The following is a 27,070-nucleotide window of genomic DNA, read 5'->3' on the forward strand; positions in this document are numbered from 1 at the left end:
GCGTGCGCGCCGCTGTCAGTGGACATTGACACCCGGCACAGGACCGAGCGAGTCCGTGTCGTGGCTGAATCGCGCATGTGACGGATCCAGTGGACATCCGGCATAACTCTGCCATGTGTCCTCTCATCACCCGAAGAAACACATCAACTTTCTAGTAAACAAACACAATGTGAGCCCCCCATCTCCACTGAAATTTGATCTGTCATGTTGCCCAGTAGCACCGTTAGTCCACTTATAAACAGACAAACTTGTTAATCACATTGTTGTATTGCTTGTTACTGATGCAATACAAAATGGATTTAGTGCCATGACGCCGTCGGCACAGACTGCTGATGTAGGCCACTTTTTTGCCAGAACGTGTCATGAAGACAAATTCTGATTTAGCTGGTTTGCATAAAATCAAACAGGTTTAAGTTTGTGCACAGGGCTGGCAAAACTGGAATTCGACCCAGTGCTACCACCCATGTACTGTATGTCTTTGAGCGGGAGGCAACAGGCTTTACTGTCTCTTTTATTGTACATCATCTTAAGAACTAAGCTAACTATCAAATTGGTGAAATGGACCACAGTCTATGTTTCAAAACGTGGAAATGCTGATTCACTTATGCAGATGACACGGCCCTTTGTCTGTAATGAATATTGTTTTTCGGACACAACAAAATCAGTTACAAAATTGATTCAAAACCAAAACTTTCCCACCATGTAGGTGTACATTTTCTTGTATACCATCACAACACATTATGATGCAGTGGAGAGCTATACCTACTTGTACTGTGGCCACATTCTTTTTTTTTTTTAATCACCAGAGGTGTCATCTTGTGCCCTAGAACACCCCTGCCGTTTCAGCGTTATCCCAGTGGTAAACAACATGAAGGACAATAGCACCCACGGGGCGGTTGTAGAGTTGCGGATGCAGAGGAGGGTGGGGGGCGGGCATGCTGACCATCAGCACTTCACAAAGCCTCAGAGAAAAGCAGACGCTGGGGGATTCTGCGGATGGTGCTAGAAAAACTGACCCCAAAAAGGGAAGGCCCTGTGTGTGTACGTATGTGTGTGCACGTGCGAAAAGAGGCAGAGATAGTTTGTTCTGATTAGGTGGCTGCGTGTGATCCGGTTTGGGGGCTATTGGAGACAAAGAGGCTGCCAGTTCTGTCCTTTCAATGCAAAGAAGTGGTGTTAGTGTAGTCAAAGCTCCTCTAACAATAACTTCCAATGTAGCGGACAGCTTCCGATGATGTCAGCAGTTAAACATGAGGCTGTCTTAAATTAAGCAGTTGTAACTTCCTGCTGGTTCCAATCCTGACAAGGAAACGTGGCTGAAGTGCTTTTGAGCAGCAGTTAAACTACTTACTGGCTTGCAAGAATATACTAGTCATCTTTCAGATATGAATGTCTGTAATTTTTGTTGTGCTAAAATCATAAAATGTATCATTTTTATGGGTTAATAGGATAAAATGTACAAACGGATATATATTTTCTGGAAACAAAACCACACCAGCAATGCAAGTATGTCATTACCTCACCTTTACTAGAAGTTTCTTTTGTAACAAACTCCACACCTCTCCTCTGCGTCTCCCAGTGTCAAGTGTTTAACAGAAAACACACCTTGTATAACACCCTGCATCGCTTCACTTAAGCTTGAGAGTGAGTGTTGTATACTCATCCCTCCTAAGAATGTCTCTCCTTACTTTCCAAGGTAAGGAAAGTGTAACTTTATCCACCTATTGTCTGCAGCACAAATGTGTTTAAGTAAATAATACTTAACTCAGTAAAAAGATATGAAACATGCATGAATAGGGGCCCATCTATCAAGACAGATTAGTGGGGCAGTGCTACCCCTTGTTTTCCTTTTTGATCAAAAGGTCCAGTGAAGGCTTTGCCTCAGAGTAGTAGGGCCATTTTCTCACCTTACAATGGGCTTTGTTCGTTGCAGACCGGCCACTTTGTAAAGGAGGGAGAGAGAAGGAGACAGAGAGACAGAACAGTCATCCAATAAAGTAATCAAACTGAACGATACAGAGACAGGGACTGAGAGCAGGTTGGAGTTTTCTACTCAGGGTCAGCCCCTTTCTTCATGTGTTTACACAGAGGACTGGTATGTTAGCATGTCTTTGTACCTCTGTCTGGTATCCACTTGGATTGTTTTACATTTTGCATTCCTCCTCTGCAGACACTGGAAGTGTGTTCAACACCCATCCTTGGCTTGTGTGTGAATGGATGAGAAAAAGTGATATTAATTAAAAGCTGCTCTAGGCCCCGAACGCACAGAAAGCGCACTTGTTTTTTGCCCAAGCGCTCTGACTACTCAAGTTGAAAAAACTTCCACTTAGAGCAGAAAAAACCCCAATGTCATATCTTTTTCACCATCTTTTTTTCCCCATTGTCCAATCAGATGATTTGAGAGGCGGGCCTTCTGTGGTGATCACGATAAGTTTACAGTTGGTAAACAATGGAGGAGAAACTGGTGGTAGCAGTTGCTGGATACCCAGAGCTATACGGCCTGACGATAGACAGCAGGTTGTCAAACTGTCCCCCAGTCGTCCTAAAACATGCCTGGAAGTGGCTATCATGGAGGTGAAGCTCCTGGACCAACTGGTGGTGCTCCTCATGATCCACCCTCTTTTTTAGGGTCTCATGTACCCACACAGATCTCTGTTTCCATGTGCCCAACAAACTATTTACTGACAGCCTCTCACCCTCAACCAGAGCTACAGCAGGTACCCTCTGCCTCAACATTCTATGTGATCAGGGTCATAGTCAGTACTTGGATCATATGACTACTTGCATGTGAAAGTTGTTGGAAATAGCAATGAGCTCAATGAAGTATCACTAGACTTTACAGTGAAAGTGATATGGATACTAGTAGAGTACTTTGTTCATACCCATAATGTGAATGGAGTATCTTGATGTATAGACTAGATGTTCTGTTGCTAGGGCAACAGCTTTGGTCCCTGTGTACTACCTGTCAGTTACTGCATTAATAAACATTCTAACAGGAAGTACCAAGGGACCCATTAGAATGTTTATGGTGTCAGGTTTGAAATGGTCTGTCGCCATACTGTCTAAAATTTTGGTTGTATGTCTGCATGCTTAACTGCCAACTCAAATACACCATGCTCGACTTCACCACACAACAGACTATATGGGTTCCAGCTGCTGATGTGACAGAGTGTCTGCCTGGCCGCACACGCACAGTGGTAGGGCTAAATGTTAGCATCACATGGCTAATGTTTCCTAATGGTTATTAATGGGTTTACCGACAAAGTTGAGGTGTTTTAGTTTCAGTGCAAGTTTGTTGGCACTTCTTAACGGCTCGGTGTAGGATGTTAGCCCCTGCTGCTGTGTTAGCTTGTGCTAACCAGGCAGACATTGAACTTACTTTCTGCAGGGAGGAGAGAGTCGGGACAGTCAAGGGTCAGACCCCGGCCACAAAAACGATAAAATGCAGGTATCGTGTGACTGGAAATGTTTCGCATCTACTTGTTGCTAGGTTATTTTTATTTTTTTTAAAGATATTTTTTTGGGCATTTTGCCTTTAATGGACAGGACAGGTAAGCGTGAAGGGGGGATGACATATATTTTGATATACTTTAAAAAAGGTAGCAAGTGCCAATAACCAGCTGTACTACTGAATCTTATTATTATATTTTTTCTGGCCCACATCTCTGTTGTGATTCCCTCTCATGGCTGTCATCAGCATCATTTTCAGCAACAGCAGGAAGCGAAAAGCTCTAATAAACCCACTCTATGCCACCAAACGAGAAACTTAGCGACTGCCTGGTCAACACAGTGGTGCATTTAGAGCTAAATATTTACCTCAGGAGATGATTGAGACAAAAAATCAAAGCTAAGAAAAGCGTTACAGAGTAAGTTTATCAAATATATTGACTTCAGTCACCTGCGGCTGTTCTGTTCAGTTTCTAATAGATAGCATATCGTATAGAATATTCTCTGCTGAACACACACAAGCACCCACTCATTCACAAATGATTGCAGGATCATTTTGCAAAATACTGCTTTAACTTCTAAAGTTCTCACCTCAGGGGTTTGCTACACAAAGGTGCTTGTTCGGTGTCTGTACTGCATGTGTGTATTTGTTTACAGGAGGATGTCTGGGCCCTGATGTTTTTTCTTTCCCTCTCTATTCAGTCAGGGAGTTTTAGTTTTTGTTACGGTTCAGGTTCAGATGCACACTCCCCCTACCAACAGTATCGAAGTCTGCTCTCTCAAATGTCAGCAGTGAAGTAGCAGTTATGGTAGCTTTACATTTAGGCTGCAGCTCCTCTCTGTGTGTGTGTGGAAACTCTCATGGCTCACAGCTCCTATTCTACTGACCTGGTTACTGGAGACAGACTGTATGAAGGCCACTGCTGTGGAGGAGCTGGAGCTGAAATCTCAGCCCGCAAAAGAATACAACTGATGCCGAATTTAATTTCGACAGCCTGCAAGTTCTGCTTTACAAACTCATTGTGGCATCAGTTTGCTTATGTACAAATGATGATCTGTCTGTGTACCGAGCTACAGATGAGAGCATCCAGTCCAGTCTGGCTGAAAGCGGTCCGACTCCGAGTCTGTTGTCTTAGAAATATCTCTGTCACCATGATCTGATGTGACTGCAGATGACTGTGTTTTCATCCCTGCCTCTAATTCTCTTCCTGCCTCCCCCCCTCATCTGTCTAGTCAGGCTGTCATGCCTCAGTGTCTCTCAGTGTGACTGAAGGCTGCGGAGTGACCAACTTAGCACGTTGCTTCAGGGTTTGCACACTGTGAGGCAGGAAGACTGTTGGGTTTGTGTCAGCAGGCTTCACGTCAGTTTTTTGTTGTTGAGAACAGTTGAGTCTGGTTATACATTGAAAATATTTAAAGCCCTTCCTCATGTTTTCCTATAACCTTTACACTATACTGAAAATATCAAGTTACTGCTTTTATTCGGTGGAGCAAATACTAGTCCAATGTCTGGTCAAAGACACCGAACACTGGCAAATGCGCTTTGTTGTGTTATTAGATGACCACTTTCAACAAGTCAACATGTTACTAACATGCTGAAAAAATATCTTAAAAAAAAAGATCAATACCACTCCCATATCTGTACAGTAAATATTAGCTACCACCAGCAGCAGGTAAAGCCCAGTTCAGACGAAAGATTCACAACGAGACGAAACCGTTTTAGAATGTTGCAGAGAAAAGTTGCAGTGGTGCTAACTGGCCTGTCTTAGCTTGACTCAAGCCGGATGATAGTGTCATCTGCAACTCCACTGGTGAAATCACTGGAGGCTGGTTACGGAATGTAAAGCATGTCACCTGTTTCTACAGCTAATCGGCTTATGGTGAAGTCCGCTGGTCAAGTCAAAATGACCGCAGTTTGCTTGCTGCAGCAGATGCTCCATCCTAGCTTAGCCCTCTGTTTCCGTCATGGTGTGCTGGTGTTGGACTGAGGGTCGCTGCCGCTGATCACTCTGTGTTTATATTCCAACACAAAATAATCCTGAAAAGCTGGAAATCAGAATGAAAGTACAGAGAGTTGTTGCATAGAGATGATACACCATTTCATCTAGTTGCATTGGTGTGAACCGGCAGGTTTTGCAACGTTGCTCGTCTCACCATGAATCTTTGGTCGTAACTGGGCTTAAACTTAGCTTAGCATAAAGACTGGAAATGGGGAAACCACCCATTTCAGTGTTGCAAATAGGCATTAGTAGTCCTGCTACATATTAGTCCTGGTCCGGCAACAACAACTACTATCTTCAGAATGCTGTTATGCCTGTTGGCACTGGGAGCAGTTTCATTAGGTTTCTCCTTCGTAAGGTTTAGGCACAAAGACTACATCAAAAATACTTTATTGATCCCCGGGGGGAAATTGTTGGTTCGGTTTAGAAAAAACATCATGGTTTGGCTTAAAATAAGCATGCTACGTTATGTTTGTTAAATGACAATGTATGCTCGTATAACCATTCATATATCTTACATAAATGCACATACAGCAGTACGTATAATATAAAAAATTAGCGCCCCATGAATGGCGTTGTCATGTTATGTACTAAATCAAAAGTTACATAGGTTAGGTTTAGGAAAAGAAACATGGTTGGGTGTCATCACGTTACCTACTTAACAGAAAGTTACATATTTAATTTAAAGTTATGTAGTTACATAGGTCAGGTTTAGGAAAGTAAAGTTACACAGGTTACATTTAGGAAAAGAAACATGGTTGGGCACCATCATGTTACCTAATTAACGTAAAGTTACATACTTAATTTAAAGTTAAGTAGGTTAGGTTTAGAAAAGTAAAGCTATGTTGCTTAAATTTAGGAAAAGAAACATGGTGACACCGAGCATAAAATAACTAAAAGTTCACTTGGTTTCACTCGGGACATGAACACTGGTCTCCTGGGAACAAGTCCTGTGTTTGTTTGACCCATCCAATACCCCAGCCTGTGTCCTTATTTGGACTGTTGCTCTTTATACCACTTCCTTTACTCGTGTCAGCACACGCCTAACGGTCACGTGATCGCAGCCTTATTACCTCATGATTATGTGGGCTATATATGAATTCTTGCATTACTTTTTTTAGGTATACGTATGATCAGCGCAGGAGAACAGCCTGACTTAAAATAACATTGACTTTTGTTTTCATATGGGACACAAACCCCGACCTACTGGATGAAAGTCTTGTTTGACCTGTCCACCACCCTGTGCTAAGTCCTTATGCGGACTTTGTCGCTCTTTATACTAATGTTACATCACCTGAATTCCTCCGTCACTGCATAACAATAACACAGCTGTTTAGTTTGCTGTTAATATTTTGAATATGCTAATTTGTGTAGCAGAACCCTTCTAACCCATATCTTTGTGGCTGATAATCACGATTAAACACCTACTTAATTGTGTTATGACATTGAAAATGCGTGGGTAAACTGCTGGCCTGTCTTTGAATAACAAATACTTCTCAACTAACTCTCACTAAGAACAAAAATAAGCCAGCTCATAGACTTAAGTTACTGAAAATCAATGTGTGGTGAAAACAGTAAGAGAAAGTGGATTAATTCAAAGGTCTAGCTGCTGCGTGACCTCACCACTGAATTACATTTTCATAAGCACTTCTATAATAGTCCTGTGGTGCAATTTTATGGCTTCCTGTATGTGATTGAGTAATATGACTCATCCATTAATGAAGGCTCCATGTATATCACTGCAAACTCACTGTTGAACTCGAAAGGGTGACAGAGGGCCGACTCAATTTGTGAGAACGTGTAAGGATATAATGGTTCCACTTTTTGAATTGGCCAGTGGACGTCTGCTATTATCATCCATTAAAATGTCCTTTCAAAAACATCCACTGAACACCTTCCTGTTCGCTCATGGAACTGTAACACTGAGAACTCAATTGAGAATTTCATTTTGACAAAGATGACACTTGGTTGCTTGTGGGCTTTGTTTAAGGAGGGATGGCAAACAGCCCAAAATGGCAGAGTGAAATAGAGGAATGGAAACAGGAAGTGAAAGAGTGATCAAGATGAACAGGCAGAGCTGGAGGGCGACTCTTTGACCTCTGGGCTTTGACCACTGAGTCAGAGAAGAGAGGGAAAGCAGAGGAGGAGAGATGACCTGCCCACTAGCGAAAGTCATCCCACTCATCCTCCTTTGAGTCCTTTGTCATCATCTTTGCCTGTGACCTGTGAGGAAATGAGCAATGGAAAATGATTATTATCCACTTAGTATAAGAGGTGAATGTTAAGCTGTGTGCGTACCTATGAGCCTCTCTTTGGATTATATTGCCTCCAGAAAAATACCTTCCACCACACAGCACAGCACAGCACAGCACAGCACAGCACAGCACAGCCCCGTGGTAAAGCCTTTAACTATGAAAAATTCACTCACCAGGCTTCAAAAACACTTTGTAGCACAGTCAAACGGGGTCAAACAGGTATGAAAGTGTGTTTGTCATCTTCACTTAAAAAGGTCAAAAGTTCCGTTTTATGGTGCATGATCATGCAAACGAAATGCTGGGAGGAATTTACAACATGAATGTCCAAGCAATTTATGCCAGTTAACACTCAGTGACATTCTAGCAGTGGAAATATGGAGATGTTGACATTTGCACGTGGCAGCTAATTTTATGTATGTGTCTGTTTTGTGTTTGTGCCCATGCACAGGGAGTCATCTGTGTTGTCTACTGAATTTTTATTTTTTTTTTTGTTTTTACCCCCGGGCAGTTAATCTCCCTCTGCCTCTCTGGAGATGTGACCCAGGTCAGACAGAAAAACAGGCCGATGCACAAAAGAAAAACAGATGACAAAAAGAGATATTGTACTTCCATGTTGGGGGATTTTTTTAAACAGATTAATCACTTTATATAAGCAAGTGTAAAATGAGAAGCTTAGTTGGTTACAAAGGCCACAAACTGGGAAACAGCTGGTCCAGCACTGTCTAATAGGAACAAAGTCTGCCTAAGTATTAATTGCTGGAAAGACGGTCTTTTTATATATATATAAAACTGGGATCAACAAAGATGCAAATACTTAAAAATTGGTGCTACGTGACCAGAGAAAACAGACAAAGGGCTGTGGCATTTACTTTTGCTCAAGAGGTCGAAAACCTACAACTTCCACAATGCACTATGCCGCACAGGACCTATAAACACTCCCACTGCAGGGAGACACAACGTGAGCTTGGGCTTTTTGACACAGGACACAACATGGCCGCCGGCTGGTCACAAACTCTCAAATTACAGTTAAACAGGTCACTAAAATATGTTCCTGAAAACATTTAAAGTCGAGAAATAGGCAACTGAGGAACAGAATCTTGGTTGACGTTTGATCAACACTGCTTAGTTTTCGATCTCAGTAATTTAATCCCTGTTTTTACAATACAGGAAACAGTATGGCACCACTTCCTGTTCACAAATTCTCATAATACAGTGAAACAGTACACTAAAATATGTTTCTGAAAACATTTAAGTCGAGAAATAGGCAAAGTAGTAACAGAATCTTGGTTTATATTTGATCATTGCTGCTTAGTTTTTTTAACTTGGTAATTTAACCCCTGTTTTAACAATACAGGAAACAGTATGGCACCACTTCCTGTTCACAAATTCTCGTATTACAGTGAAACAGTACACTAAAATATGTTTCTGAATAATTATAATAATAATAATAAATAATAATAATACCTTATTATCACATATTGGCTGTCAATTTTTTTTTTTTTTATAAATATCGTGTGAATGAATTCTTAGTCTAAATTAATTTGAATGCAGCCCACATACAATTGGTCAGGCCTTACTTTGAAGGAGAAGACCAGTAAAGCAATTGAAGCAGCATTTCATGTCACACGTCCACTATCACACTCCTCCCTCAGGCTACAGATTTCCTCTTTCCTCTCTGTCTTCTGTCTTTACTTCATTTTTATGCATTGCAATATTCTCTTCACCCATTTCCATCATCCATCTCCCCTTCTCCTTTTTGTCACTCATTACCTTCTAGACAAAAGTCCCACTTATAAGCAGCTCCACCAGGTGAATAGGCTTCACTGTTTCCATCTGTCTGGGAGAAAATAGCCAGAGGTCCAGCATGGTTTAATATGTGTGTCACTGTGGGGGATGCCATTTCTGCTGCAGCAGCATGGAGCATTATTGTAATTAATCTGAAGATGGGCTATTACATTTGCATGATATCACATTGCCTTTTCTCACGATGAGATTAGAGGATTTAGCATGCATGGCCTGCATTTAATGCATCCAGCGCACAACATTGTGTTGCTCTCTCTCTGTTGTCTTCCCTCTCGATTAACTAGTGAGAGTGATATCCAATAGGACGTGTCGGCGTAATTAGCTGTGTCCTGGGGTTGTATTAGCTCACACACTCTGCCGAGTTCAGCTAGATAAAATCTGACACTACTTTCTGTGTGTGTGTGTGTGTTCATTACCACACTCTCCCTATGTCATCAGACATGTCTCCTCTCCAGCAGAGTAGAGACGTAGCAGGCCTGAATCAAACAGTGAGTTTGATTGTTTCACCTTGAAATGCCTCTGAAGACTTCACCCCCCCATGTTTGTGTGTGTGTGTGTCTGCCTGTGTATGTGTCTACAGTATATGTGCAAAGATGCACGTGCTAGTCATGAATAATGAAGATGTCAGGATGGACCGAGACATTTACCTGACAGCGGCACACTGCTCCACCTCGAAATCTATCTCAGCCTGCTGACGGGAGTTACTGTCACCCTTTGGCGACTGTGATTCAGACGGCTCATGCAATGCAAAGAATGTATTTCAACAAATCATTTATTCCAGCCCTGAAAAAATAATGTCTTGTCTTTGTCTTTTACACGGCAGCACATTTTTCAAGTTTTGACAGAGACATTAATTAAAGACAGTATATGCACAGGAGTATCTAGGCGCCATTGGTGCAGTGATGTAATGGTAATTTGCGAATAAATTAATGTCAGCTAATGCACATGTGACAGAGGCTCGAACACACTGCAAGACGAAACACACAGAGTACATTTCCTGCTCCCCACGGTGCAGTTTATAAGAGCCCATTAATGCCAACACGCTTCTATACGTTTGTGACGACCATACGCATCAATCTGTGGCTCTTCCTTATGGACCACGCAACAGAAGCTAACGCTCGTGGGCCTGCACTCATGTGTAACTTCATCCATTGACACACTTACAAGAATTCTTCCATTAATGTGGTGTGTTTGTGCTTACATGTGCCAATCTGTGTGCAAGCAGAGATTTGATTGTTCCGGGTGAGCGCACTCACATGCCATATGTTTACAGGCAAACACGTGGTCGACGGGGCATCTCAGTGGTGCACATGGGATGTATTAGTAAGCAGTGGTCATGTCGTCTTAAGGAGCAATGCATCGTGAAGGAAGACAGCTACACGTAGCACTAAATAACTCCATGAAGACTGCCTAAATATAGGAGTCTGAGTTGTGGCTGTGAAATATAGGACTGGCAATTGCAAGATGCTTAAGTTGTTTAAGTTACAAGGACTGGGATCAGGTTTGTTTTGACAAAGTCTTTACATTGGCAGACTGACAGACTATCCAACAGAGAAGCCACTTATGATGCGTGACTTACAGACCCTACTCTGGATGTTGACCTTTGTGAATGTCAGTGAACGTCATAGAAAAATGTAGCAAAGTAAACTTTCGATTGTGGTTCAGACTAAATATTCTTAGTCTTTAATTTTCATGGACTAATCTTATACACAACTTTTGATTTGTCTCTGTATATATGTGTTTGATCATATACATATAGTTTAGTAGTAGTTAGTAAACTTCCCCTCATCTTACCAGTGCCCAGATCTCCCTGCTCATCTCCCAGCTCAAATATCATTTGAAACTGCAGATTGTACTTTAGCACCACGGACACAAAGAGTACAGAAGTGGATTGAGAGAGAGACCCGCCCCTCTCTCAAATACAGTCCAAACTCAGATTAAACTGTGAAACTATGGAGTTCTGATCAAATATAAACCAAGATTCTGTGACCGTTTTATCTATTTCTCACCAAAGATGTCTTCAGAAGCATTTTAGTGTACTGTTTGGCTGTAATGTGAGAAACTGAACAGGAAGTGGGCGCCATACAAAACCGTACTAATGAACCTTCATTAATATAGGCCTATATTTTATCTACAAGTTCACGTCACACACTGAGCGAGCTGCCTGTTAATGACGCTGTGGGCTAATGGGCATGTAGCTACTTCCATGTTTCAGATGATACGTCATGTTTGTAGTTGACCAATGAAGATGAGTTTACATATCACCTTGGGTTCGTCCTTCACCTTCTCAAAATGATCCCACACTTTGGATTTCCTGCCCGACATGTTATTAACTAGCCTGTGGAATAACCGCAGGTACCAGCCCTGGAAATTAACCTGACTCCTGTTTGACTGCTGAGTGTGGACACTTCCTGTGTCTGTCCTTTCAAATTAAACCCCCACATGGTCCAGTTTTGATTTATTTTCACAAGGCACAGCTCTGAACAGTTTCACTTTTTTTTCCCCCTGCGACTAAGCGACCAATGAAATCTCGCCAACTAATGACCTTTCTGGTTGACTAATGTTTGGTTGACTATTAGGCGACAGCCCTAGAAAATACTGGGATCAAACAGTGCATTCAAAAAGTGAAGATGAAAGGTTTGGTTATGATGCGCCCATATCAAAAGTATTTGCGTCCATGTACTTTCTAGACAGCACAGTCTTATGAAAAGACCATGGTCCAGTGTTGAAATACTACTATAAGTGTCTCATGTAATAATCTGTTTTGTCCTTCTTCTCTGCAGTGTGGACCCCACCTTCCATCACTACGCTGACCGCCCTGATCGTGTCGTTGAATCTGGACAAAAGGTTTTCATCGTGACACACCAGACCATGGACAGGAACAGGAAGTGGGTGCCGGGCTTTGGAGCTGTACTATTGACACTTTTGGGTCACATGACGTCAGCGCTGGAAGTGCCTCTTGATCGTAAGTTTTGTCCCAACCAATATACCAACTTTTCCTCTCGAATCAACACTTTATTCTCTATGGGAAACTAATAAAATTACACTCAGCACTTTCATATTTTGTAATTATGTCATAATGAACATTACAGAGTCTACGGCCCAGTCAAAAAGCTTTAACTGGTTTACATGTGTTTCAGCTTTGCATGTTTCGGCATGCACTCAAGTTTGTGTCTTTAAGTTATGAAACTCAGTCTGAGAAACTGTCTCTTTATATATCGCACATCCTGTGTGACATTATGATGCCTTCAGCTACTTTTCTTGCATTGATTGAACCTGCCTGATGAACCTTAAGCCATAGAGGGAAGGCACATCTCTACCAAACTTCAGACAGGCTCAGTTAAATGCTTAAAAGTACCTGAACATGCAACTTTTTCACCTGAACCTGTTCTTTCCTCCTTGCAAAAAACTAACACCTTTCCTCAACATTCTATCACTGTGGTACGGCGTGTCACGCTGGACAAAAAGCTAAAGTACTGGAAGGATGTAAGTTGCCTAAAACACTGCTGTGACTTGTAGAGTTTTTGCACTTAACTTATTTTGCTTTTGTGTGGATTTTTAGTTAGATGTGCATGCAGTTATCTCAACACTGTTACTGTGTGAAGTGACTTGCTTGGTTTTGGAGTGGTGCTTGGTTTATGTCAGTTCATGGTACAGGTAAGTTGTTATCAAGTCAGGCAGCTTTTTGCAGCTCCAGATGGTGTTGCACTTGATTGTGTGAATGCTTGTTGCATGCATATGCTTGATTCTGTAAGCCTCCCAGTGTGTCATGTTTACATTTCGCTGTCTGAACGATGCTTCCATTCATGTTTCTCCAGTGCCCCAACCCCCCACGATCACGCTACAGTCCCCGAAGGATTACATCTTTGATCCGCGGGAGAACATTGTCATCCACTGTGAGGCGAAGGGGAAGCCTCATCCCAGGTGAGACAATCCGCTCCTCCCATCCCACTGATGCTTGTTCATCTGTCCTTGCATGACATGCTCAAGATTCTTCCTGAGAGTTGCAGAAATCAAGAGCAAACCGATTTCTCATTCACTTTTACAGTCCTCTGTGGGTAATTATAGATCAGCTTTGTTTATGAGGACAACTTAACCTGGAGCGGTGTGGAAATATGAATCACCATGGCAACTGTTGTCATGGAGACTACTTGAGAAACACACCTGGCAGAGAGAATTAGACACAGTTTAGATTTGCCACCAGCCTCCGAATCAAGTTAGAACGCGCTTAACTCCCTGCTATGAAATCAGTGATTAAAATCAGTCGGCATGGATGGCCCACAATGCACCTTGATGATCTGAACAAACAGGCTAATTCTGTGACATTTCCACCTTTGTGTTTCCTCATTGCGTCTAGCCTAGAAAACAGTGATAATTATTGTTCTTGTTGATCCTAGCTTTTCCTGGACGAGAAATGGGACCCACTTCGACGTAGAGAAAGACTCCAAAGTTCTGATGAAGCCCGGCTCAGGGACTCTGGTTATTGACATCAGCGGGGAAAAGGCCGAGGCCTACGAGGGGACGTACCAGTGTACGGCTCACAACGAGCACGGCACTGCCGTATCCAACAGCATTGTCATCAGGCAGTCCAGTAAGACTTTTGATAATATTCAATTGTTTCCATTGGTTTTTGTAAATTAGAATAGTTTCCCAGTCCCAGTTTCCAGCCCATCACTTTTGCAAATATGAATCCATGTTCATTCATTCATCCATACTATTGTGAGGTATGGGAAGCCATGAGAACCTTTGTCTGATGTTTGTGACTCGCAGGGTCCCCCTTGTGGTCGAAAGAGAGAAATGAGGCTATCGTCGTGCAGACGGGGGTCTCCCTGGTGCTGCAGTGCCGACCCCCTGCAGGGCTGCCCCCTCCTGTCATCTTCTGGATGGATAACAGTGAGTCATTCGCATTTGTTTATATCTGCACACGCTGTAAAAGAACATAGAGAACTGATGGAAAAACAAGGCCTCATAAACCCCCAGGTAAGATCAGTTCTTGTAAAACTAAACCAAACAAGCTGCTTGCACTGACAATTTCATGTCCAACTCTTTCTCTCCCCACTTTCCAGACTTCCAGAGGCTACCACTGGATCAACGAGTGTCCCAAGCTCTGAATGGAGACTTGTACTTTTCCAACGTTCTCCCAGAGGACACCAGGAGCGACTACATCTGCTACGCTCGCTTCCCTCACACACAAACCATCCAGCAGAAACAACCCATCTCAGTCACCGTGCTGGACAGTAAGTCAGGACACTGAATAAACCCCAAAATGTTACTGGTTACATTTTAGTTGCCAGAAGGAAATGTTGGCATTGTATGTTTCTGCAAACCACAAATACCTCACATTTTTATGTTTCATAAGTATGACATGGTCTGTGAGCTGACTTTGTCATTGGCAGAGGAGATGGTGGACGTGTGTGTGGACCACCATTTGAGACCAACAAACAATACCATTTGATGACCATTTATGTATTCTACCTTTTGAGTCTTGTGTTTGTAGCAGTCGAGCAATTGTCACAATACTTTGCAGCAACCCAATATCCTGTACTTACATGCATTTTTACAAGCTAAAGCATTGGTTAATACACTCGGGCAGGGAAAGCCATTGTAGAAGTAACACATTTCCTGTTTTTCTTCTAGTTTTGCATGCTTATGACTTTCTGTTATATTACAGTGGAAACAATGAATGAGACTGTGGCTGCTTTGTACAATTTCACTGATTTCTTTATTGGTGAGTTCTGCTGGTTTATTTCCATTCAGCCCCCCCTCAGTGTGAACCCAGCCCTGTTGTTACTCCTCGGCCTTAACCATACCCAGCACACACGCTCACCTCACACTTGGCCTCAGTCCTCTCCTCTGTGACTTTATTAACAAGCACTTCCTCAAGGTTCTCTCTCGGCCAAACAGCCATATCCATGTTCCCTTCTGTATATGATAACATGTTCAAGCCCAAGATGTTCTGAGCAGCCTTCAAAGCATGCTGTCAGCTATCATAAATATACTTAGGACTGATCTCATGATCTGCTACATCAAGCACACTCAGTGATAGTCCAAGATGGCCACATAAGCAGCATGATATTCGTCTTCTGGCATAGAGGAAAGATGATTTGTTATCTATTTTCCGACCCTTTCGGCAAATAAATGTTGAAGAAACCAAGATCTTCTGAACTTCTGAGGGATGTGTGTGCGCGCCCCAGGGGGTTGCTTTCCACCATGATGAGACCCCTGTGTTGCCATAGCAACAAACCGAGGGCTACTCCTCTCAGATTCTGAGATAGTGCTCATACAGCTTAGCAACAAGTCCTACAGAAAAAAAAAAAAAAGAAAACGCACATTGTGTTGGGTCATCACTAACTCATTTAGTGTCCCTTCTGTTCACTTTGACAAACCACTTTCATGACTCTTCATAGTGTGTTTCTGCTGCCTATTTCCTTCATGAGAATATGAATGACAGTCTGAGTTCCTGGCCTTCATGTCTTATTGTTGCAGTCTGGTTCTGATTTGGTTGTGTGTCCCTTCGTGTTCAGACAGCCCAGAGGGGGAGCGTCGCCCCGGTTTCATGTTGCCTCTGGGCACCACCAGCACCAAGATGGTTCTGAAAGGGGAGACTCTGGAGCTCGAATGCATCGCCGAGGGCCTGTAAGGATGCATCTTCGTAGCAGCATGTGCTTTGGGTATTCATAAAAGTATCTGACAGAACAAAAACTGAAATGCGGAAACAAAATGTTGTGATTGTTTCTGGGACAGGCCCACTCCAGAGATCTCCTGGCAGAAGGATGGAGGAGAGCTGCCAGGCAGCAGGACGTCCTTTTTTAACTTCAAGAAAACACTCAAGGTTTCTGAGGTGAATGAAGCTGATGGTGGGGACTACCGCTGTACAGCCACAAACAACCTGGGCACTGTACACCACATCATCAAGGTCACTGTCAAAGGTATGCAGGTTAACCAAGTGGATTTCTTGTGTCAGTCAGTGCATCAAGTATTATTTGGAATGGGAATTGAAGGTTTCTTAGGCAATTTTGGACTGAGCCTGAATGAAGGCTCAATTTACGACACAACAAATTGAGTCAACCTTTGCGCAACCAAAACAGGGATAAGATGGTGCTTTTGTTTTCGATAGCTAGCCTGTTAGCTCCCCCCACTTACCAAAGAAAATCAGTTTTTTGCAGTCACTATCACCAGTAGTGTAAATTGCCGACGGTGGAACACGTGATTTTTTTCCCATAAGTGTTCCACTTTGTCCTGCTCTATTGTGCTTAGATAGGCTATTACTAACACAACCATGAGTTCTCCGCCCTAACCCTTACCGCATCGAACCTCAATGTGACCCGTACTGGCCAATCACAGCATGGCAGGGTTGGACTAGGTATAATGCTCTAGGTTACAACAACCAAAGTAACTGTGCAAACTGTGGGTAGTTGCTAGGCACTGAAGATAATGGAAAGCAATCTGTTTCCATTTGCGACAGTGGCAGCAACAACACCATTCGGAAACCCTGTTGGGTGGGGAAAGTTGTCCATTTCCACTTTAACCGACACATTTTAATCATACAGTTACATAGATACAAATATTTCTGCATCCCTAAATATTCTACCACATAAAGTAGTGGAGGCTCTTCTTTCATCAGTCTGTCAAAGTTCTCGCTCCTCCTTGTGTCATCCACAGCGGCTCCTTTCTGGGTCAGCGCTCCCAGGAACCTGATCCTCGCCCCCAATGAGACTGGCATCCTGACTTGTCGAGTCAGTGGAGAGCCCAAACCCAAGATTAGCTGGTTTGTCAATGGAGTCCCCATAGAGAGTGAGTAAAATGAGACCATGCTTTATAGAATCTACTACATTTAGGCACACTTATATCCAAAGCACCTGACAGAGTAAAAATCAACATCCAGAGTTGTAGTGGGAATTTAACTCCACTTCATGGTATTCTATATAGTTTTACTTAATGCTCCAAAATTGTTATGTGCTGGTTTCTAACTACACAACTTGAACCTGAAAAATTCTGTTTTTTCTATGATTCTGACCAAATATCCTATCCCTCATATTGTAGATGCTCCCGAGGACCACAGTCGAAAGGTGGAGGATGACACTGTAATTCTTAGCAATGTCCAATCAGGGTCCAGTGCCGTCTACCAGTGTAATGCATCCAATGAATTTGGCTACCTGATGGCAAACGCTTTTGTCAACGTTCTAGGTGAGTTAAACTATCTGTTTAGGTGAAAATATACAAAAGCTAATTGGAAATTTTGGAAATACAGGGCAGTGTGTGTGACGGGGGAGAAACAGTGAGTGCTAATGTTGTTCCTTTCCACAGCTGAGCCACCAAGGGTGCTCACTCCACCCAACCGAGTGTACCAGGTCATCACTAACAACCCTGCGTTACTTCACTGCGCCTCCTTTGGCTCACCGATACCAACCATCACATGGTATGTTACAGATGTTACAGTGAAATAAAGGACAAAGGCAAATTCAATGAGAAAATGTAAACCATACAAACTGTTTTAAAGCAACTGCAAGGAACTTTACTTTTGTGTGGATTTTGTTTTGGTGGCCCCTTTGAGTAAACACGGTGTTTCCTGAGATGAAAAATAGATTTCCCATGAGCACCAGCATCTAATGTCATAAAGATCTTGATCTGGCCAGAGGATGCATTTGTTTGAAGGGTGCAAAGTGATGATTAGGGATAGACCGATATGGATTTTTTAGGGCTGATGCTGATTTTTTTCCATCACCCTTAGCCGATGACCGATTATGGACTGCCGATTTTCTTGAGCCAATATTTGGGGCCGATACTGCTTTCGCTCCCTCAATTTACATAAAAAAAATGACACAATGATAACAAATATTACAGGTCTCAAGTTTAAAATAAGAAACATTTATTGAACAGTAAAAAATACTAAAACAAGATGGAAAGTTGAGGCAGAACAGGTAGAATATTATTATTATTATTATTATACATTCAAATAAAAAAAAGAGTTCAGTGCTCTTAAATCTTCCAGTAATGTCTTTATAAAATAAACAAATATTTAAGCTGAAGCATAAATAAAACAACAACTACTGTACACAGTAGGATTCAACAGCTTTGTTCAACTTAATCACATACTTTCAAATGAAAAAAAGTGCCAGGGAAAAATAAATCCGCGAACCCACGTGCGTATCGGCCGATGCCAATACAAGTAAAAAAACTCAAATATCAGCCCGATATATCGGCCGGCCGATGTATCGGTCTATCCTTAGTGATGATAACACATCCATTTGTGGGCATCTAAGATTTATAACTGAAATACGATGATGGTGAAACAAAGTAAACTTTGTTGTAGTCACCATATATTTATGTAAAACCATGTCTTGTAATGCATGTTATAGATAATAGACATATTGCCTACCTCTTGAGGAGGACAAGGTCAAATTCAGGGTCTGTTTCAAGACTTTATGACTCCTGCAGTTCTCTCTCTGTTGAATGACCAACCAAGGTTGATGTGTTTTTGCCTCTGCTCTTGCAGCATTAGTCACAACAAAATATAACGTTGATTTAAAATTCTCAGAAGGAAAATCTCCTGGTTCCTTCACTAGCTATCATACAACTCACTTCAAAACTTTGCCTGGGAAAATGTAAACAAAAGGCGCAGCTAGTCTGCCTGCCATAAATGGTTTTGACTCATTTCATGGGGAATTGGACCCAGGTACATGCGTTAAGAATAACATTATAGAAATAGCCAGTGCTCTCTCTTTGGTTCAGTTCAATTGAACTCAAGTTTCTTTGCTTCCTAAGTGTGGTTCTTTTGGGCAGGTATGAACACAGCAGTCGCACTCAGGTGCACACCTGGTCTCGGTCTGGTTGCAAATGAACTCTGGTGTGGTTCATTTGTGGTTAGAACATATGCCGACCTCGATGACACGGATACGATGACCAGTGCTAAAAATCAACCTGCATAGTTGTCGTCTTCTTCAACGTTTTGTTTACTTCCTGGATTTTTCCCACATGGAAATTCTGTCCAATCAAGAGCAGCTTTCAAGTGCAAAGCATTTGATCTGGTCTGCTTGTAAATGCTGCCGTGAGAACACGAACCAACTTTCGGCAATTATGCAACTTTGCAACAAAATTAGTCCCTGATTCACACCAAAGCAAGACAACTCTAGGTCTGAAAGCACCCTGAGTCATTAAGAGCGTGTTTACACTTGGTTTTAACGTGCGTTTTGGAGATCTGAACACAAGTGAACAGCTGATGCACATCGCCATTCACACGTCTGTTACGTGTCTTCAGCTGACTGCTTGTGTCCAGATTTCATTTACTGCTTATGTCCCTTATGCTCGAGGGTCAAAAGGCCCTACAGAGATTTATGTCCACACACTCACTAGCTTCTTGCTAGCATTACGTTAGGGATTGTGTCTGTCCAGCTGGAGGTATCACTGTCAGCAGGATTCAGCACGTATCCTTCCATCGAGCAAAGCGATGGATGGTCACAACACTTAGTCCAACTTGCCGTAAAATGGGAAGTCACCAAAACAGTGACTACCTGTTGCATTGATGACGTAGTCCTTGTCTGGGACGCATCAAGAGGCATTCGTTTTTACGTTACAAAAGATGTGTGGTCAAATGCGTCTTAGACCACCTCAGCAGTTGTTTGAGTGATTGGATCACAATACGTCTTGTTGGTTGTGTCTTGTATTCAGTGCTGTCCACTTGTGATCAGATCACCCATGTTAATACAAGGTATAAACAGGGCCATAGAGGCATCCGTATTAAATTGAGGCCAATTCATAACCATATAAAACTCCTTGCAGCTGCTTTATCAATGTACATTTTCTTCAAGGCTCACATGTACACATGTTTGCGTGTGTAACGCCACTGAGATTCAAAGTCTTGCTTGTTCAGCCATTTCTCCAACAATTCATAAAGCCACATCGTTTACGGTTTTCGTGCAGGTTCAAAGACAGTCAGACCAGCATCAAGAATGGTGACCCTTATGTGATCCATGAGAATGGCACGTTGGAGATCCATGTGGCCCAGCCGCTTAACAGTGGGAAGTACACCTGCATTGCCACTAACAACCTGGGGATCAAGGAGAACCATGTCTACCTGGAGGTTAAAGGTCAGTATGAGAATTGGTGGTTCAGTTTGGGGCCTGTTAAAAATATTATTTTAACAGATTGAGATTTTAGGCCTCTATAAACACAGATTTTTTCGAATCTTCTAGAGCCGACCCGTATCCTGCGGCAGCCAGAGTACAAGGTGGTGCAGAGAGGAATGAGTGCTGTTTTCGAATGTAAAGTCAAACACGACCCATCCCTTGTTCCGGTCATGACCTGGCTCAAAGACAGCGGAGAGCTGCCTGATGACGAGAGGTACAAAGACCTTAAGACTCATGAGAGATGACTTTATTCAGGGCTGTTCCCGACTCAGAATTATGTCACTCGAATTAGATTTGGCAGTTTAATACAAATATTCGGCGATTATTTTTTTCTATATGAAGCTCAATTATTTAGTTTGTTGTTGTGTGACTTTGAACAGTAGAGAAATGAAAAATGCACCATCCTTCTGTGATACTCTGTCATCAGGTTTGTTGTGGACACGGACTTGGACAGTCTGACCATCAAAGACGTGAGAGATGGAGATGAGGGGACCTACACCTGCATCATGAACACCACCCTGGACAGGGACTCAGCCAGTGCCATGCTGACTGTCATAGGTATGTTCACAGTGCATTCAAGGGTGTTTACAGGTTACCAGAGCTCAGGGATTGTGTGGAGAAATTACACAATGCACTTATATTTTTAAAGAAGTTTTAATTGTCCTGCTGATGATTTATACTCCTAAAAAATCTGGTCTTTAGTGAAAAGCACTGAAACCATTTTTTCAGTGGGTATAAGCTGTAATCTAATTTTGTGTCTCATTACAACAAAATTTTCCCTGCTGTTTCTAATATCTCTCACTAACATCTAATCTCTTCTTGCACTTTATTCTTGCTTCTTGCTGTCTCAGAGGCTACTCCCACTCCAGCTATTGTCTACGGTAAACAGTCACCACAGATTAGGATTCTGTAGCATCAAATTCTGTTTGTAAAACCTCTCATTTCACCTCAATTTTTATTTCATTTTGGCTGTTCTTCTTGATTTCTTTGTTTCATATTGCGCCATTTGATATTTATTGAGTTTTATTTTATATAGAGTACGCATTTTACAATTTGAAGCATTTTATTTGATTGTGAAAAACAGCCTCTGCACACTCACGGTTCACCCACACAGGTGTTTTCACTTCACCTGCCTGATTAGACGCCTTCTCAGGTGTTTGTGATCGTGCTCAGACTGAGACTAACAGGCCGTTTACACGTACACAGTGATTTTGATAAACGGAGACATCTTCCTTCGTTTGTGCCCTTCGTTTACACGCAAACGGAGATTTCTCCTCTGAAAACGAGTCTTTCTAAAAACTCCGGCCAGAGTGGAGATTTTGGAAAACTCCGGTTGCGCGTTTGCATGTAAACTGAGATAAACGGAGATAAACGGAGTTATAGGCAGCCGACGTCACAGTATGCGCCAGAACTTGCCTCCTGTGTCAAAAGTGCGACCTATGTTGCTATGGTGACAATGGATATATGGAAGGCTTGAGCTTCTCGTTACACTGCCACCTACAGGTTTGGCATGCTCTTGTGTATATATACACGGGTAAGTGTAAACGAAGAATTTTTTGAAAACGGAGACGGTGAAATGTCCGTTTATGAAAATAGCCGGCCAAGTGTAAACGGCCTCTGACTGCAGAGGTCTAATCAGCCAGGAGTGAAGACACCTGTGTGGGTGTGCCTGCTCTGAAAATGTTTAACTGCACAAAATAAAAATGCACTTTTTAAACACAATAAAAAGGCTTTACTGACAAAATTATACTTCACTTTTTCCAATCTGCCTCCTGCGTTTGTGATATGTTTGTCTGCAATTCAGCTCTGTTAGTTTACTTTTATGCCATAGGTTTTAACTGAAAAAAAAAAAAAAATCTTAAGTATAAAATCCAAAATTAAAAAAATAATCTTGAGCTACAGTGTTCAAGGTAAATTACTATGCACCTCATTTAGCTGTTTTCACGGTCAAATTTTCAGCTTGCTTTAGACTTGCTTTAATCAGATAGAGAGTGATTTTTAATATTTTCTGTGGTTCTTGGCTCCTTGGTGTGTTTACAGAGAAACCTGACCCTCCGACTGACCTGGAACTGACAGACCAGACAGACAGGAGTGTTCAGCTCACCTGGATCCCTGGAGACGAAAACAACAGTCCCACACAAAGTATGAAATGGTTATCAAACTACACTTTCCCTAACTTGAAATCAGATACAGAATGCTTTGAGAAATATTTTTTGTCCGCTTTCTTTGAGGCAAAATCTACACTTATTTTTCGTTTAAATCATCCCCAGAGTTTTTGATTCAATACGAGGATCTGCTCCACCAGCCTGGAGTTTGGGTCAACCTGACGGATGTTGCTGGTACCAGCACCACAGCGCAGTTAAGCCTCTCTCCGTACGTCTACTACTCCTTCCGAGTCCTGGCTCTGAACGACGTTGGCTACAGTGAGCCGAGCCAGCCCTCAAGCCAATATAGGACCAACCCTGCAGGTGATAAACATGGCCACCCTCCATTTAAAAGAAATACTGCGTTATAGAAAATATTCAAACACTCATTGATTATAATTTTGTTTTTTTAGCTCCTGATGAAAATCCATCGAACGTTAAGGGGGAAGGAACAACGCCTGGCAATTTAGTCATCTCTTGGACAGTAAGCTATCCTTTTAGATATTTTATTTTGGGCTGAATGTGAGTCAAGTTAGAATATTTCAGTAACTGACAAAAAAATAAACTCTTTACACAGCCGCTGACAGGATTTCAGGCAAACGGGCCCGGTCTGGAGTACAAAGTGCAGTGGAGACAGAAGGACGTGGATGGGGACTGGTCCTCGAAGACTGTGGCCAATGTCTCCCAATTTGTTGTGTCTGAAACTCCGACCTACATACCCTATGAGATCAAGGTTCAAGCTTTGAACGATTATGGCAATGCGCCAGAGCCTGACGTAACGGTTGGATACTCTGGAGAAGACTGTGAGTCATCTGTTTGATATATACTTTTTAGTTTATGCTAGAGCTGCAGACCTAACTGTTGATTCACAGTGGGATCGGTAGTGCTAGCAACACTTCAAAAGTTGTATGAGGTTTTTATCCATAGCAATCCATACTGGTTAGTTTGTGTTATTGTGCAACTGGTTTTTCAAAGGGTTGGTTTAGATTCACTGAAGTCGCACAATAACATGTCCAAACTGACCGCTTGTGGCAGCAGGAGACCAGAAACTCCCGAGTTCTGCAAGGTAAAATTACTGTTTTCGTCAAATGAGTCCAGTGGCTTTAAAGTGGGATCGGCTTCAGTTCCCTGTGGGAAAGGGCTGTCATAGTATACTCTAAAATATATTCTCAATATAGCGTACACTTCAACTTATATTGATTATTTTAGGTGGCTGCCGCTACTATCCACAGCTGCACAGTACTTTGCTTCTGTGGACAGTACTCCTGTCTGCTTCTCCAAACTAGGAACATGCCGACCACAATCTACTGTATGTAATACATTGGTACCTCATAGGATCTTGAAATTCAATCTTGACTAACTTTTCTCTCATATGTCTCTGCAGTGCCTCTGGCTGCACCTGACAGTGTGCAGATCATGGTTCACAACAGCACACTAGCAGAGGTACACTGGGAGCCTGTTGCTTTCCCCTCAGTCAGAGGAAGACTGCAGGGATACAAGGTATTGTGTTTTTTAAATGATTATTTCTGCAGCATTGGGAGTATTTGGGTGTCCCTGGTGTGAGGGGTACTGCCATTACTTTGATTGTCTGCACAGTGCTTTTTTTCTTTTTTAAACCTTTGCACCCACACACTCCATGGAAGCAATAACCCAGCAACACGAACTAGTGTATCATAGACTTTGCTCTGCATTCAGACCACACACACATCAGCACACACCCCCAACCAGTGTTTCTTACAGAATGAAGGGAAAAGCTCAGCCTATATATACACCCCACAAAATGGCTGACACTCTATCAATTATCCAGTGACGTTTTGGCACGTTTTGGCCAGCCTCCCAGGATGTTGTACCTCCCACACAGACATTTCAAAATAAAGCTCAAAGCAGAAAGCAAATATAACATGTTCAACCAAAGACACACATTCAAACTCTGTAGGAAAATAAAAAGAACAAAACAGAAGCTGCCTATGTGAGAGAACACATAAACTCCATTAAAAGACAAAACATAAAACAGTTTATTCTGGCATGTGTGTGTTCCAGGTGCAACTTCCTCAGAGGCTGGTCATGTGTGTGTCTGCTCCTCATTGGCTAACTGAGAACGAGTCAGCCATTTTGCAGTGTGTATCTAAAGGCAGTGCTTTCCTTTATTCTGTAAAGTGTGTGCTGAAGGATGTGTGTGGAGATGTGGAGGCTGGAAGTGCAGAAACTTTTCATTTCATTAGTTGGTTTTGGAGTTTTCTTGCACATGTTTAGTGTGTAGTAGTGATGGCGAGATGAAGCCTCATGAAGCTTTCCAGCAAATTGGTTCACAAAAAGGTTCATTACTCGAGGCTTCATGTGCACACGAAACCTCTTGCAAGGCACAGATGATGCTGGTGTACACAAAAATCCAATGGCTAGTCTGTACAAATGTGGGTAAATTAGTTTCTGCCTCTCCCAGTACTCCAGTGGCTCCTCCAGTCTGCCAATATTTGTTTCAGACAGATAACGCTGAACCTCCACGGTAGCATTTGTTGTCATGTTCTGCGTTCTCCTGGCCTCCATGACCGTGTTGTCAAGATGGCGCCACAGTTTGTTACCTGAGAAGAACACACACATCATGTTAGTGAGTGTTTTAATTCATTACCTTGGGTTATAGGTTGAACATCCTGTGACACTGACGCCTGATCCGATTCTAGGGTCTGAGCCGACCTGATTATGGCAGCACACTCTGACGTCAGCCTTTTTATTGCCTCAGTGGCTTTGGTTGGACTGAAAAATCCAATGACTTTGAATCGTGGGTCCAGTAATGTGGCTAGTGACACAATGCTCATGGATTGGAGGGTGTGGAGCCTCTCCCTCAGCTGCCTAATCAGGTGGTCTCCCATGTCCCTCACCACTGCAGCTGCCGTATTTGTGGTATCTTCTTGTAATGTCTGCTCCAGCATCTTCAGCAGTGGCACAACCTTGGAGCCAGAAACATTCTCCTCTGCCGAGAGCTCCACAGTGGCATCATTAAAGGGAGACAGCATAGACATGCACCCACCAACAATGTTAAACTCGTCCGAGGTCAGTAAGGGGATGTCAGTTTGCAGACCGGCCAAAGCGTCGGCCACTGGCTCTCTGAGCTCCATCAAACGATTAAGCATTTGATAGGTGCTGTTCCAGCGTGTCTCCACCTCTTGAATGAGCTTCAGTTTTGGCCTCCCCAGATGGTCTTGAACCTGTGCAAGCTTCTCTTTAAAAAAATACAGATGAGCAGTTAATTCAATCACTGCAGCAGTAGCACAAACAAAATATTAGCATTATCAAAAATTGGAATAAAGTCAAAGAACGTACCTTAGCAGTGGTGCTGCTTCTAAAGTAGCCAACCAGCTTCCTTGCCTTGGCCCGGATGTCACACAGCACAGGGGTTTGATCAAGAGCCTTCTTCACCATCAGATTCAGCGTATGTGCTATGCAGATAGTGTGGGGAAGCCTCAGTTCTCTGACGCAGGCAAGCATGTTGGCAACACCATCAGTAACCAGACATGTCACCTTATCAGTGATTCCCCAATCCTCCATTAGGGAGGCTTTCACACGGGCTAAATTTTCTGCAGTGTGAGAATGGGGGAATTTCAGCACTCCTAACAATACTGAATTTAGCTTGGTGTTCTCGTCAACAAAATGGCAGGTAACAGCCAGGTAGGCATCCATATTAATGGATGTTCACATGTCAGGGGTAAGGTTAACTGCAGCCACCTTCAGCCTTCTCCTTAGCTGCATCATATGTGGCCTCCACCATGGCCTTTACAGCCTAAAGGAAAGAAGAAAACAAAACGTGCTCAGTTATCAGATGTACAATGAAAGTACTCCTTTGCTTTATGCATGCACCCATACACACCTGCCTTGTGGGGAGAACATAGGTAGGATCAAGTTTGGACACAAATGCCCTAAACCCCACGTCCTCCATAATACTGAAGGGCTGTGTGTCCTTCACTGTCATCGAGATTAAGGCCTCATCGAGCTCTTGTTTTCTGGTGGCTGGATAAAAGACAATATATGTAAAAACAGTTTGTTACTTGTCTTTCATTTGCACAATAAACAAAAGTCAACATACTAAAATTGTGACAGTATATTTTAATGACTTACCTTGGCTGGGTGCACCTCCAGTTCCCTCCTTATTTTCATGCAAGGCACTGGAAGTGCCTGAACATGGATGAGGTGTTGTTACTGTATCCCAACTCCTTGGAACACAAACACCTCACCTTTGAATAAAAGAAGAAATAGTGAAAAATACAGTTCTTGATAAGCAAACTTAATGTATCTGTAATAAT

General features: G+C 42.5%; 1 protein-coding gene across 10 annotated transcripts in view; it reads left to right on the forward strand.

Moving 5' to 3' along the window:
* Positions 1–27,070, forward strand: part of nrcama (neuronal cell adhesion molecule a) — an 82,247-nt gene that overhangs the window by 42,467 nt on the left and 12,710 nt on the right. For 4 of the 10 annotated variants that reach the window (XM_078165371.1, XM_078165376.1, XM_078165377.1 and 1 more), the window contains 20 exons: positions 12,289–12,470; positions 12,974–12,991; positions 13,324–13,429; positions 13,903–14,096; positions 14,276–14,398; positions 14,572–14,742; positions 16,030–16,141; positions 16,250–16,434; positions 17,168–17,299; positions 17,549–17,692; positions 17,813–17,924; positions 20,426–20,592; positions 20,698–20,845; positions 21,059–21,189; positions 21,483–21,512; positions 22,672–22,773; positions 22,902–23,099; positions 23,189–23,259; positions 23,353–23,578; positions 24,160–24,275. In XM_078165371.1, coding sequence (XP_078021497.1) covers positions 12,289–12,470; positions 12,974–12,991; positions 13,324–13,429; positions 13,903–14,096; positions 14,276–14,398; positions 14,572–14,742; positions 16,030–16,141; positions 16,250–16,434; positions 17,168–17,299; positions 17,549–17,692; positions 17,813–17,924; positions 20,426–20,592; positions 20,698–20,845; positions 21,059–21,189; positions 21,483–21,512; positions 22,672–22,773; positions 22,902–23,099; positions 23,189–23,259; positions 23,353–23,578; positions 24,160–24,275 — 2,668 coding nt within the window. The remainder of the gene's footprint in view (positions 1–12,288; positions 12,471–12,973; positions 12,992–13,323; positions 13,430–13,902; positions 14,097–14,275; positions 14,399–14,571; positions 14,743–16,029; positions 16,142–16,249; positions 16,435–17,167; positions 17,300–17,548; positions 17,693–17,812; positions 17,925–20,425; positions 20,593–20,697; positions 20,846–21,058; positions 21,190–21,482; positions 21,513–22,671; positions 22,774–22,901; positions 23,100–23,188; positions 23,260–23,352; positions 23,579–24,159; positions 24,276–27,070) is intronic. The other 6 variants (XM_078165373.1, XM_078165378.1, XM_078165372.1 and 3 more) reach the window with 3 other exon arrangements.

The sequence above is a fragment of the Epinephelus lanceolatus genome, chromosome 23 (genome assembly GCF_041903045.1).
Source record: "Epinephelus lanceolatus isolate andai-2023 chromosome 23, ASM4190304v1, whole genome shotgun sequence".
Taxonomy (NCBI): Eukaryota; Metazoa; Chordata; class Actinopteri; order Perciformes; family Serranidae; genus Epinephelus; species Epinephelus lanceolatus.